The sequence below is a fragment of the Anoplopoma fimbria genome, chromosome 9 (genome assembly GCF_027596085.1).
Source record: "Anoplopoma fimbria isolate UVic2021 breed Golden Eagle Sablefish chromosome 9, Afim_UVic_2022, whole genome shotgun sequence".
In the NCBI taxonomy this organism is placed as follows: Eukaryota; Metazoa; Chordata; class Actinopteri; order Perciformes; family Anoplopomatidae; genus Anoplopoma; species Anoplopoma fimbria.
This window is the reverse complement of record NC_072457.1, coordinates 24,182,477-24,195,823: the sequence shown is the minus strand read 5'-3', so window position 1 is coordinate 24,195,823 and position 13,347 is coordinate 24,182,477. Positions and strand designations below refer to the sequence as shown.

The 13,347-nt window shown below is 40.4% G+C and overlaps 1 protein-coding gene across 1 annotated transcript in view; it reads right to left on the bottom strand.

Moving 5' to 3' along the window:
* The window catches only part of prkcaa (protein kinase C, alpha, a), a 138,382-nt gene that overhangs the window by 30,820 nt on the left and 94,215 nt on the right, over nt 1-13,347 (bottom strand). Inside the window, exons 9-13 of the mRNA XM_054605313.1 lie at nt 10,750-10,893; nt 10,470-10,643; nt 8,393-8,484; nt 8,085-8,147; nt 7,619-7,757 (exon numbers count right to left, since the gene is read on the bottom strand). Coding sequence (XP_054461288.1) covers nt 7,619-7,757; nt 8,085-8,147; nt 8,393-8,484; nt 10,470-10,643; nt 10,750-10,893 — 612 coding nt within the window. The remainder of the gene's footprint in view (nt 1-7,618; nt 7,758-8,084; nt 8,148-8,392; nt 8,485-10,469; nt 10,644-10,749; nt 10,894-13,347) is intronic.

The following is a 13,347-nucleotide window of genomic DNA, read 5'->3' as shown; positions in this document are numbered from 1 at the left end:
TTGTGTCATGGGAATGAAAACAGAGAGGAGAGGTGCAAAGGGGCAGAGTGAAGAAGAGAGAGAGGAGGAAAGGGAAGGGAGCATCTGAGGAGGAGAGTCCGATGGTGTGAAAAACAATGAGATCAGACACGTTTCTTTTCACACAAACGACACTAGGTGTTAAAACTGAGATGGTGGAACCAACCAAAGCGTGGTTGTAGCGAATAGCGACACAAATAAGCCTGTTTTGGTCATTAAAGCTAGAAGAGTACAGATCAAGACTGCAAGACAGAGATTTTGATCAAGAATGAACGTATTCATTCCTTTAGAACAAAAAATTAAATAATTAAAAGTCAGAGGAGGGTGAAACAGTCGGATTCAGAGTCAGTGAAAGTGAAGCAAAAAAGAAAAATAGAAAAAAATAACAGAGAGGACAATTAGAGTTCAGCGAAACAAAAGGCGACTGTTTGGATCAGTTTCAGGCCATCGTGCACAGCGCTGCGCTAACTTGCTGCCCTTGCCACCCATCGCCTGTCTGCGAAAACACCGGCGGACATTTACAGTTTCAGGCACGGTGACCTTCGTGTTCTGAACCAGCGTGTTGAGTTTACGGCACAAAGATGTTTGTTTGCTTTTGAGGCATACATGTGGCTGATAAATACATAAAGTGCTCTCTCCCTCTAGCTGATGGGAAAAGACAAGCCTGACCTGCTCCCGCGATCCCTGCTCTCCTCCTGTTTCATTCTTTACTTTATTGTATGAAAGCCTCTGGCCAGCAGATCCACTCTGCTCACTGCAGTACATATGTGTGTGTGTGTGTGTGTGTGTGTGTGTGTGTGTGTGTGTGTGTGTGTGTGTGTGTGTGTGTGTGTGTGTGTGTGTGTGTGTGTGTGTGTGTGTGTGTGCAGTTAAATAATGCGGGGATAATTGTGAACATAAATCTTCACAGTATACCAAGGATTCTACATATATTTTCTCTATTATATCTTGTTGAGTCGAAACATATTTCTTGTGTCCGTGTGCCTCTGTGTTTATTTGTGTACCTGTGCATGAACACTCTGCGTTTGTGCGTGTGTGTTGATGTGCGTGTGTGTTGATGTGCGTGTGTGTTGATGTGCGTGTGTGTTTATGTGCGTGTGCATTGCTGCAGACATTTCTCTCTCATTAGGCCTAATGCTATATGACAGTTGTGGATCAGACTGCTAGCGATTCAATGGTACACTCCTCACTACACACACTCAAAGGTTACAGATTCACAGAGCCTCTGCTTCTATAAAGCTGACCCACACTGTTTTGGGGAGCTACGAGAATATCTGCCTCTCTGTACTGTATGAGCCTGTGTTGGTTGGTTTTGTTCACTAATGACATTCCCTTTTTTGTTTTTACAATTGGTAAAACACATTTTTCTATACTGAGTTCATTTATTCAAAACTCGTCTCGCAAAAGTCAATGGTGACTAAAGTGGGGATCTTCTTTCATTGCTTTGCCACAAAATGCATTCAGTCACTTAATCTCAACCACCACCAAGTCACTGTGTATTTAAGGTCTAAACATGTTTACATATTGTAAAAACTGTACAATTTATGTACAACTAAATATTACACAAAAGAACTGTACATTTTCTAATTTGCAATTTGCTACATATGGTGCATCTACATCTACAAAAAAAAAAAAATATATATATATAAATAAAAAACTGTGCCAGGTGGGGAAATAAGGGCAAGTTAAGGGAATCCAGAGTGTTTTGTCACAGACTGGTTGAAATGATGGAGTCACTTTTCCTTCAACCTTCCTCTGCATGCCTCAACCCCATAGATGATTGATTACAATTTCATTACATCCTCCCTGCCTGATAACCCCAACACAGTCCTCAAAGCCCAGTTTGTAACGCAGGCCTTTTGTCATAAATGTGACTGTCCGAGATAATGCTGATAAGATGTATCAGGGCAATTGTAGTTAGAAAAAAAAAACTCAGTTAGGGGAGAGGGAAATATTTGGAGAAAAAAAACTTTTAATTACCGTTAAATTTCCGAGAAGAAAACTCGGTTATTCACCGAGATTGAGTGGCAAATGTACGAGACAAAACTCACTAATTAGTCATTAATTTATGGGAAGAAAATATGAAAGGCGAGGGTCCTGAACGATACATACACAGGTTCTCTTTCATTTTTATTCTGTGTTCTTTTATAAACATAAATAAATACTAAAGTAGAAATTGCAGGAAGGTAGCAACGAACAACTCCTATCTTTGTCTAAACATGGGCGTGTGTTTTTTATTGCAGCTAACACTTAAACCAATTTTTGAGAAGCCATTTTTCAGAACATACTGAACATATTGTTACCATAGTTACAAACTGACACTTTTCAGGAACAATGCCTAACTGTCACTGTGTCAGTGTAAAAAAAAGACTTATTATGATGAATTATGGCCTATATTTAACTCCCTGTTTAGCCTGCTGCTCCCGGCCCAATATAAGCCGATTTGAATGAATGGATGGATGGATATAAAGTCGGCTACATTATAATATATATTTTTTCTCAGCGACTCACGCTACTGCAGTGTTAAACGGTGGCACCTGTGGTTTGATGACATTGATCTAACCTTGAGGGGTTTTTTCTTGTTAATTTATGACTTTTTAATCTCAAAATTTTATTTTTTCTTGTGAATGTGGTTCTTTAATCCTCTGTGAATTTGTGTCCTTTACGACTTAATCACTGGAATTTTGAAGTTGACCTTCAATGGCCCTTATAAGGAATTGTATAATCCTGATTTGAGCAAAAGGGTCATTTTCTCAAACTACAAACTAAAGGAAGAGTAAATGGTAGATGAATACGTTCTAGTTTATATATAGGACTATATAGAATATATCATTACATATGCCAAAGCACAACTCAACTACGGCAGCATATGATGTATTATCAAAGATGGTATAAAATATTTATTTACATGCATCGCTTGTCTATTTTGCATGCTAACAACAGCTAATTATGATGTTAATTAAAAATACCCCAAAGAAAAGAAATACAGCGTAGTGGCATGCACATGTGTAGTATGATGTCTGAACTAAATTGCATCTGAGCAAAGATAAAGCATTTGGAGCGTGTAGGCAGAAAGATGAGGAGAGGTTATATCATCAAGCTCAATATAAAAGATGTGAGAAAGATAAAGCATATCACTGCTTACTGAATCTTTTTATAATCTGGCAGAGAAGTAAACTTTTGCAGGATGCTCACATGTTCGTGCTCTCTGCGTTTCTGTCTCATTTGCTGTTACCTTCTCACTTTCTCTTTTTCACCTTCTTCTTCTCACATCTCACTCACTTTCCCAGCCATAGCTGAAGTGATTTTGTGGGACTACTTATAGTGCTGATCTGAAAACACTGATTTTAACTCTTGGTAATTGGTGAAGAGTTTCAAATTGGAGCTGCCACTGCAAAGGCACGCTGCCAGATATCAACTCCCTTGTGGTGATTCAGGGTTGCTATGCCGAGTCCTCAAACTTTCTGAGAAATAAGTATCAACCATGATCCCTTTTCAGCAATGAAAATAGAACATAATCTCTACATTTTAAACAACCCTCAATGTCTAATTGTATTGCTTATTTATAAAAATGTCTAATTATAAATAAGCAATACACCATTCAAAGTTATGAGCCTGTATTAAGGTAACTTTTTTTTAATATATATATTATATGTTATTCTGCATACAACAAGTGTTTCCTCGTCTCCATGCACCTTGGAAGTAGGCAGGTGGCTACCTCCAGTTCTGAAAAGTGAAGCCAATGCTGAAGTGCCTTGCATTCTCTCTAATGGCCATCAGGGGGCGACTCCTCTGATTGCATAGAAATCTATGAGAAATTGACCCTACTTCTCACTTAATTTATTACCTCAGTAAACATTGTAAACATGAGTTTATGGTTTCAATCTCTAGTTTCAATTCTTCTCCAATACAGACTGAGTTTCATTTAGTCAATTATGGTCCATTTAGAGTAAAATAGACCATAAAGCAGGGCAGGATTGAGGGCGGTGCTACCTAATGATTGACAGGTTGCTACCACGGTGTTGTCCGGTTTTGGAGTTGTCCTTGTTGTCATCATACAACTTAAACCCTTTCACAGTGTGTTTTCATTTTATTAAAGTTAATTGTAACATTTTTGGTCACCTAAAAATGTGTTACTTAGCGTCCAGTTCTTACTTAAAGTACTTAAATCCACCCTCTTGTGTCACTTCTGGTTGTAAATAAAAACAAAAATGCCAAATGCCAAACTCAAGGCTTCAACATCACAGTCCACAAACCATTCGGGGAAGTCAAGGTGTCTACGTCCATTTCTTATATACAGTCTATGGAAGCAGGAATCTCTACTCTGCTCTTTGAGTCCTGTATTGTAACACAATGACACTTTGAGGAGGAACACCAGCTCAGGGATAGTATGAGCATCTAAAAAGAAGGATTACTTCAATGACTGAATTTGAACTATGTCATCCTGGCCCTACAAACACCTCAAACGCTGCTTCAGCCCACAGAGTGAGTAAACAGGGAAGTGGACACCTTTGCCTCCGAATGCTACAATGCAGTGTGGACCGTTAGGGCATAGAGGGAAATGGCCAGTGTCAGCCAGACAAACATTGCTTTCTCATTTTGATCCCGGCTTTCTTTACCTCTCTCCTTCAGTGTCGGGCTACTCTTGTCTCCTTCTGCTCTTTTCCTCACAGTTAATACCTTATGTCGCCTTTGTGTTCCCTTTGTGTTCCCTCCCAACTCTCTCTCTCTTCCTCGCCATCTCTTCCTCTCTGTGTCAAAGTCATTGAGGTGTAAATTCACATTAGTGCGAGCATTCCTCCCAGACAGGAGCTCCCAATGACTGGCTATATAGGTCAGAGTAAACTGTGTTTCAGCACATGTGTGTATGTGTGACTAGATGCGGGAACACAATTGCATTCACATGTGTGCTGACAGCCAGGGGACCCGACGCTACATAGAAATGTACTCCCTCATAGACTTATGAGCATGTGGGCAGGTGTGTGTGTGTGTGTGTGTGTGTGTGTGTGTGTGTGTGTGTGTGTGTGTGTGTGTGTGTGTGTGTGTGTGTGTGTGAGGGAGAGAAGTGTGAAAAATATTTCTCATCTTGCAGCTATCTCACACATGCTGAGATACAAACATGCACAAACCCACCAACACATTTATATTTTTCAGAAGCTCATATAAAAGCAAAATATATTGCATGTGCTTTATACATATTTCAGGTGGCAGGTGCTTATCACCCCTGGTGTCAGTATTAAAGAGCTGCAGGGATGATGTTATTTTGTAGGCTAACCCAGAAAGTTAGCATCGCACTGGTTCCCTCAACAAAAAGCCAATGGGATTTTTCCATGACATTGCATGATGACATTTAGTAGTGTCATTTAGCCACTTGATAGCATCTGCCTTTTTTTAAGACACTTAAAAGCTTCAAAATTCACGAGTGGGTTATTTACGGACGTACTTTATGTCGTAGAACAAAACATTAAAAGATATCTTATGAAATACCCATTTAAAAAACCTAATTACTTTGAGACGAGGCAACTGGAAGTGCAACAATGCTCACTTATTTCCAGGTCTTAGGACTAATTCCTGCAGCACTCTATGGTGGTTCTCAACTCTCTGGAAAATTTGGCTGGATCCAAATAATCAAAAAAAGATTTTCCTTCCTAACCACAGATCCTTAACCGACATCATTTGGTAACTGTATCCAAATTTCAGAGATGGACCAAAGGCCAATGACAAAACTCGTCATGAAAATCTCTCCTGGTCCTTCTGTCACACACAATTTAAGGAGCACTTCCCCTCGATCATCTGTGAAAATGTCACCAGTGTCAGACCACTTTTAAGGTCAGCCTCCACTCAGGAGTGTTTTCAGTGTGTGTTTTTCAGTGTGTTTGATCTATGACTGGGTTTGTGTGTGTATTGAAAGAATGCATGTGCACATGATGCTGCCATGCATGTGACTGTGTGACATCAAGTGTGCGTGACTTAGCATAAAGTGTGTGATATTCAATGTGTGCTTTGGCCCACAGTGCTATGGAAACAGAAGCCGCTCCCACTGCTCGCTGTGTCATCACTGGCTGCCACATTAGTGTCAGTCTGACTGTGAACGGTCACAGCATGTTCACCCTGAGTCTGTTGGGCAGAATTAACCTCCCAGTCTGTCAGAGGGGTTTTTATAGAGGGAATCAATAACACAGACCACCATTAAATAGAAGCAACTAACTGATAACAGCTAGAGAGTTGGAAAAACCCAAATCAGTACATTAAGTATAAAGGGCAACAAGCTGTAGCATCGGATCTTTCCTGGGGCTATATTGGGTGAAAAGGAGTGGGTTTGGATAAATAGATTAACGGCATTGAATTATGAATACTTAGCCTGATTTCCAGATCCCATGAATCCTACAAGCAAAACTTTTGTTTAGCAACTCACTGGGGAACGGCACTTTAACTCTTTGTGATGGTTTATTTATGTCATTGCCTGCTCCAACAGCTTGGTCGGGTTGTTAAATCAATAATAACAATGCAGAAAAATAAAACAAGCGTACTCATAGATTATTGTGTGTCTTTAAATGTAACAATGTCTTCATATATATAATTAAATGGATACATTTACTTTGCTGTCAGTGGTATTGCCACCATTTGTTGTCAGCTTTATATGTGTAATGATTATGTAATTATTGTTCAATTGCGTCCTAAGCATTCAGTAATGCAAAATCCAGTTCCAAAATGACTGCTTGGTATTTTTTATTTATATTTTAATCTGATATTTCCTAGTGGTAATATCAATTTAAAAAATGTATAGTATTTTATGCAGGCGAAGCTCTCGTTTGGGTTACGAGAGCAATGTGTTGATACCAGAAGTGTGGACTCGAGTCACATGACTTGAACTTGAAGACTTCTATGGTCGGTTAGGCATTTTAAAAATGTTTTCATGCTGAATGACTTATTTCCAATAAATGTATGAGAACACTTCTGGTAAACACCATATTTAAAGTGGTGTTTTTGTTTGATTCTTTGTGGAGAAACTCAGTTTTACAGATCTGTTGATGAAATTGACTTATCGTTTGAGTGTTAGTCTACTAAGAATGTCTTTGGCTGAAGACAGCTGTAGTTGCCTGTCAACAAGGACAAAAACAAGCAGGTATATCTAGGTATCCGTCTTGGTAAATTGGATTAAACTTGCTCAGGAGAAAACCCACTGGGACACACTGAACCACAGCTTGTATGGTCGGGTTGAGTTTGGACTCGCCAGCCGACACACTAGGCTGTCACACTGGGATGCTTGTGTCATAAGAAAGGGCTTGTGTGTGTGTGTGTGTGTGTGTGTGTGTGTGTGTGTGTGTGTGTGTGTGTGTGTGTGTGTGTGTGTGTGTGTATATCTGTCCTTAGGCAGTAACCTTAATCTGGAGCACAGGGGTGACACAGGCTCAGACCAGACACTGACAGTGATGACCTTATGCATCAGGAACATGCACACACACACACACACAAACACACACACACACACACACACACACACACACACACACACACACACACACACACACACACACACACACACAAACACACACACACACACACAGACACACATCTCTCTCTCCACACTCAGCCTTACCTCCGGGGCTATGTAGTCGGGAGTGCCGCAGAAGGTGCGCGTGGTCACTCCTTCTGACATGTTCTCTTTACACATGCCAAAGTCAGCAATCTTAATGTGTCCCTCTGAGTCCAGCATCACATTGTCCAACTTCAGATCCCTGAGGAAGCACACAGACGGTTTTAATCATCCTTGAAGATGTTGACTTTTCTATAAGAATTTGTTTGAGCAGATGGCTCTCAATCCTAATCCTAAATACTACTAATTCATATACTATTTATTAATTCAAGAAAAATATAAATTCAAGAAAGAGCTAATAAAACACTTGTTGCCTTAAAACTAATGCAAGAGCTAATGCAAGAGCTTTCACTATAGGATGAATCTTTACTGCATTGTATCCGTTGCAATTTATTATATCACATAATGTCAGATTTTTTGTTTAAATGCATCCCCTGACTGGTTTCTGCATAAACTAGTTAATACCCACCTGTAGATGACTCCTTTAATGTGCAGGAAGAAGAGACCAGCAGCGATCTCTGCTGCATAGAACCTGCAAAATAAACCACAGACTTCAAACGCAAGGAAACTTACTTTTTATTGCATTCCAGAAATAATTAAATGATGTCAAGCTTTTTACAAGGTGGCTATATTAACGCGGTAGCTACGTGCAGTAACGATGCAGCAAGCAATTTCATTGTTTACCCTGTTACCAATTATCTCAAACTAAAACAAATCGGTCTATTTGCAAGTAGAAAATGATTCACTACACAGTGCTAGTTAATGGACATGTCTTACACTGCTTGAGGTTCCTTGAACTTGCCCACTTGTTGGATATGGTACATGAGGTCTCCCCCATTCACATACTCCATGACAAAGTACAGACGGTCCTGTGGTCAAAGAGATAGAGGGAAGAGAGGGAGAGGGTTTAGGGAGAGAAAAATATGCAACGTCATTACTTTGCATTAAAAAAACTGAAAAGTTCTACAAAAGCTGTGAAATTCTACAACATTTCTATTCACTGCCATCGCTGTGAACACAAAGATACGACTGAGTGCTACAGCCTCCCCTAACCTTGCTGTCTGAGTCACTCCATCATTCCTGCTACACATTCCATGACAAGGTGACCTAAAAAGCCCACAACAAAGAGCTTCATGGAAAAAAGAAAACACTCAACACAGACATCTGTCGGGGGATATTCTCTTTGTCTGGCAGTGATGGCCCCTGACTGCCCATGATGAGTTTGGCCTTGACAGACCCTCACTAGCAAAACCCAAACCAAACACCTCACATGGCAACAGACCCAAACTGAAGCTGATCTGATCTTGGACTTGTAAGAACTCTGACCTTCACACATCAACGATGACTTTAGCAAAATGCAAACTGCACCTTCTCTAGATCTATCTTGTAGTGTTTTGTCTCACAGACCTAGTGTTGTTTTCACTCAATAATAGATCACAGTAGATGCCTCGGCCTTATTTCATTCTAATGGATGCTGACAACATGCAAACAGATGCAAAACACAACTTGTGTATTTCAGCTAATTATGCTAAAAACGTCGACTTGTGTACAAGACCTTGTGACTGGGGACGCTCAAATGTTCTCTCCGTAGTGTTTAATAATGAAGCTCATCTAAATTCATGAGCACTCTTGGCACATTTGATGTCGACATGCTGTGGTACCATTTAGGGAAACATTTCTCGTTATCTTTTGCTTCCTTCTTTTATCAAAACCTGTCTTTACCTTCAGTATCTTAATGCAAAAGCACTGGCAAGATTATTTTAATGTAAAAATAAATAAATAAAAAGTCTGCAAAGAAATTGTGGAAAGACTAGAGAGGTTGTGAAAGTCTGAGAGTAAGTTTGTTTTTTGTATGTGGGCGAATGAACTGTGAACTGTGTGTGTGTGTGTGTGTGTGTGTGTGTGTGTGTGTGTGTGTGTGTGTGTGTGTGTGTGTGTGTGTGTGTGTGTGTTCATGAATATGCCATGAATATGCCATGACCGATGCCAAGCTGAGTCTCATCCTGAGTCTGCTTTCTGGTGCTGCAGCTCTAATCAGCTGCTATAGTTCAGCTTGACCTCTGGGAGAAATCTAAACGCTAATAGACGTTCATTTCGCACGCAGCGCAAACCAATGAGTGGGTAGATTTACCCAGAGGCTTTCTGATTAGGAAAGAAGTCGATTTCTTTTTACATTGACACTGAAATGGAGGAGTGGGTCATGGACAAAAAAAAAAATCACATGGCTACCATTTGTGTATCTTTATTGGGTTAAAACAGTTTCATCAAACCCCTCTGGAGGTGCACTGTTGAAACCACAGAACGACAATGTTCATTTTGTTTAATTTATTCTTTATTAATTTATTTTTATTTATTTATTGTAGTTTTCGTGAGTTTGTTTTTTCTTGTCTGTTCTTATATAAGAACAATTGAAGGTGTGTGTTTGCCGTAAATACACATATTGACAAGTACTTGTCTCTTCGCTCATGCAGTATTTGCTCTCAGGTTGTGTCGTCTGGTTTTGGCATGCCTCAAAGTCAATACACACATGCAGACCTGCTTTTGTACACACACACACACACACACACACACACACACACACACACACACACACACACACACACACACACACACACACACACACACACACACACACACACACACACACACACACACACACACACACACACAGACTAATTAGGGTTTGTTTGTTTACCCCTCTTTTTAACATTGTACTTGTCATGCACGCCCTCTACTGCTCTCTTCAACACTTTATGACTAAGCCGTTTAGCTTAAAGCCCCTTCATGACTTAATCGGGCCTGACCTGAGCTGGAGTGCCTTTCCCTGATACGTGTCCAGGAGCGTTTCACCTACCACAGTCTGGAAGCACGAGTGCAGTTGTGTGAGGAAAGGCGGCTTGTCCTGTTGAGCCAGGACTCTCTTCTCCACCATGGTACATTCCACGTCGTCGTCCTGGATCACCACGTCCTTCTTCAGGATCTTTATTGCGTACAGCTCTTCGGTGGCCTTCATCTCTGCCAGTATGACCTTCACAGAGACGGTAGGAAAAGACCACAGCTATGTTTAGCCAACTTTCTGTTACCAGTGACACTTAAGAGTGTATGTATTTTTTTGCCGATCCCAGCTGCCTCACCTTGCCGAAGCTCCCTTTCCCGAGCACAGCCAGGAAGGAGAAGTCGCTGAGTTTGACCTCGTTCAGGCTGATGAAGGGCAGCTGGCTGGAGTGGCTGCCGTCCGGCTCAGTGATCACCTTCTTACCTGGGCCGAGCTTGGCTTTCTGCACTCGGGGGAACAAAGGGCGGTGTGTAAGAGTTACACATGTTCAAAATGCACTTTGAGTAACACACACACACACACACACACACACACACACACACACACACACACACACACACACACACACACACACACACACACACACACACACACACACACACACACACACACACACACATAAAGCTTCACTGTGTTGTTCAGACAAGATGACGGGTTCCTGAATTCCTAAGATGTTATTGAGTAAAATTAATTTAAAAGATACTGAACCAATGATAAACCTGGACCAAGCTTCTTTGTGGTGGTTTCCTCTCCAAGTGAGAAAATCCTCCAGATCAACACATGCAATTTCCCTGTTTGTTTTTTATATACTATATATATATATATATATATATATATATATATATATTATATTTCTTTATACCACTACATGTGCTCAAGCACTCACACTGCTCATTTGCTCACTCACAGCCCCAAAACACTGACTGATAAGCAGAATTCAAAATGAATGGAGTGAAATGAGACTGCGGTGCCATTATGGAGCATATACACACATGATAAAATGTACTGAATTTTGTCAAAGAAGAGGACACATTGACGTTTCTTTCTTTCATTTTGTCACATTATTGACTAATTAACAGCATAAGCTGTGACCCAGCCATCTTAAAATGAATTACAAGTAATTCAAATGAAATGAAACCTGAATGATGACAAATGGTTAGAGTAAGTAAAACTACTTTTTTGCAATTTATGTTAAAAATACTAAAGATGAAAAAAAAATATATAGCTTGTATTGAAACATCAATACAGCTGTTTAATGGACATTTTTATCCTCTGATTACATCTAATTGTGTGGTAAAGGCAAAGTGTAAAAAAGAGATTTCAATTGTTTACATCGAGCCTAACAACTGCATGGAAGATTTAATCCCTTTGAAAGTTGTATGGTTGAGATAATATTGAAGTTGAGGATACCACAGTGTGGCTTTGCTTCGTGCATGCATGTCCGGTCCAGACAAGAGTCTCTCATGTCCACTTGTATTTGCAAAAATGCTAAAAGATTCTATTCTATTCACTTCCTTCATGCCAAAGTCATGCGTAACCTCCAAGTATAGCAAGATGCTCCGACAAGAAAAGTACATTATGCTGAAAAATACACAACTTCATGGCAGACTGAATTCTAAACAAAGATCACATATTTGTTTACCTCTCTGCACAAGAACACAACCAAGATTGCCATGTCCAGTATTCACACTCAGCCAAGGCCAAACACAGATCCAAACTCTACACCCACATGCTACAGGGAGCCTGCTTTAGCAAGGACTCTAACAAAGTTGTGAAATGTCCTTACTGCCTCCTGGCTATAGAAGATCCTAATTTAAATCGGAGAGAGTAACGAGGAAGTCACAACCCTTTTGAGCACTGTCACTCCAACTCACTAAAAAGTAATAAACGAAGGTCACTTTAGCTTTCACTGAACTACACGTTGACAGAAATCTGTGACATTAATAACAAGGACTCGAGTTTGATGGAGAAAAGGCTTTTCACAGTTGAATCACAAATGCCAGGATTCATTATAAGCCAAATTCAGACTATTCTGAATAAAAAAACATTTAACTTGCAGCTTTAGTTTGGTTAATGGCATCTACCGTGGTCTGCTCTTAAATCTGGGAGAGCAGCAGAGAAACGCAAAGCAGAGCAGACCGCATCAGACCACAGCACACCTGTAAGCTTTAGCCAATAAGAGTAGCTTGGCCGAGCCGAGCGAGCAGCAGCCTTACTCCCTCCCCCTTAGACACACCTGATCAGAGTCTTCCGCAACCTCTTGGTCCTGAAACCACAGGAGAGAAGGGAGCCAGAGGGGCCGACCCACTTAGTACACTTGAGTATAGGTGTTTTTACAAGCAGATAGTTGGAGCTGATCCATAGAGGGCAGCTCAAACACATAGATATGGACAAAGATGCAGTAATCATAGAACAATACATAAAAGGGGCGGCTGTGGCGTAGTGGAGAGTAAGGTAGTTCTCCAATCAGAGGGTCGGTGGTTCGATACCCGGCTTCGGCAGTCGATGTGTCCTTGGGCAAGACACTTAACCCCAAGTTGCTCCCGAAGGCTTTACCATCGGTGTGGACTGGATGTTGTATGAATGTTAGTTAGAGTCTGATGGTGGCACCTTGCATGGTAGCACTGTCATCAGTGTGTGAATGGGTGAATGATATGTAATATACTACTGATTGTAAGTCGCTTTGGATAAAAGCGTCTGCTAAATGACTGTAATGTAATGTAATGTAATAAAGGCGCTTCAGCCTTTAGAATAATGTTTAAGAACAGTCAGTGATGGATTTAAACTAGATATGCACAAAGTAACTAAGGTATTGGTAGATCAGGAAACAGATTCCACATTAAATTCAGTTTCTTAGGCAATACACTTACTTAGTTAGTGTTACTGCTATACGTTT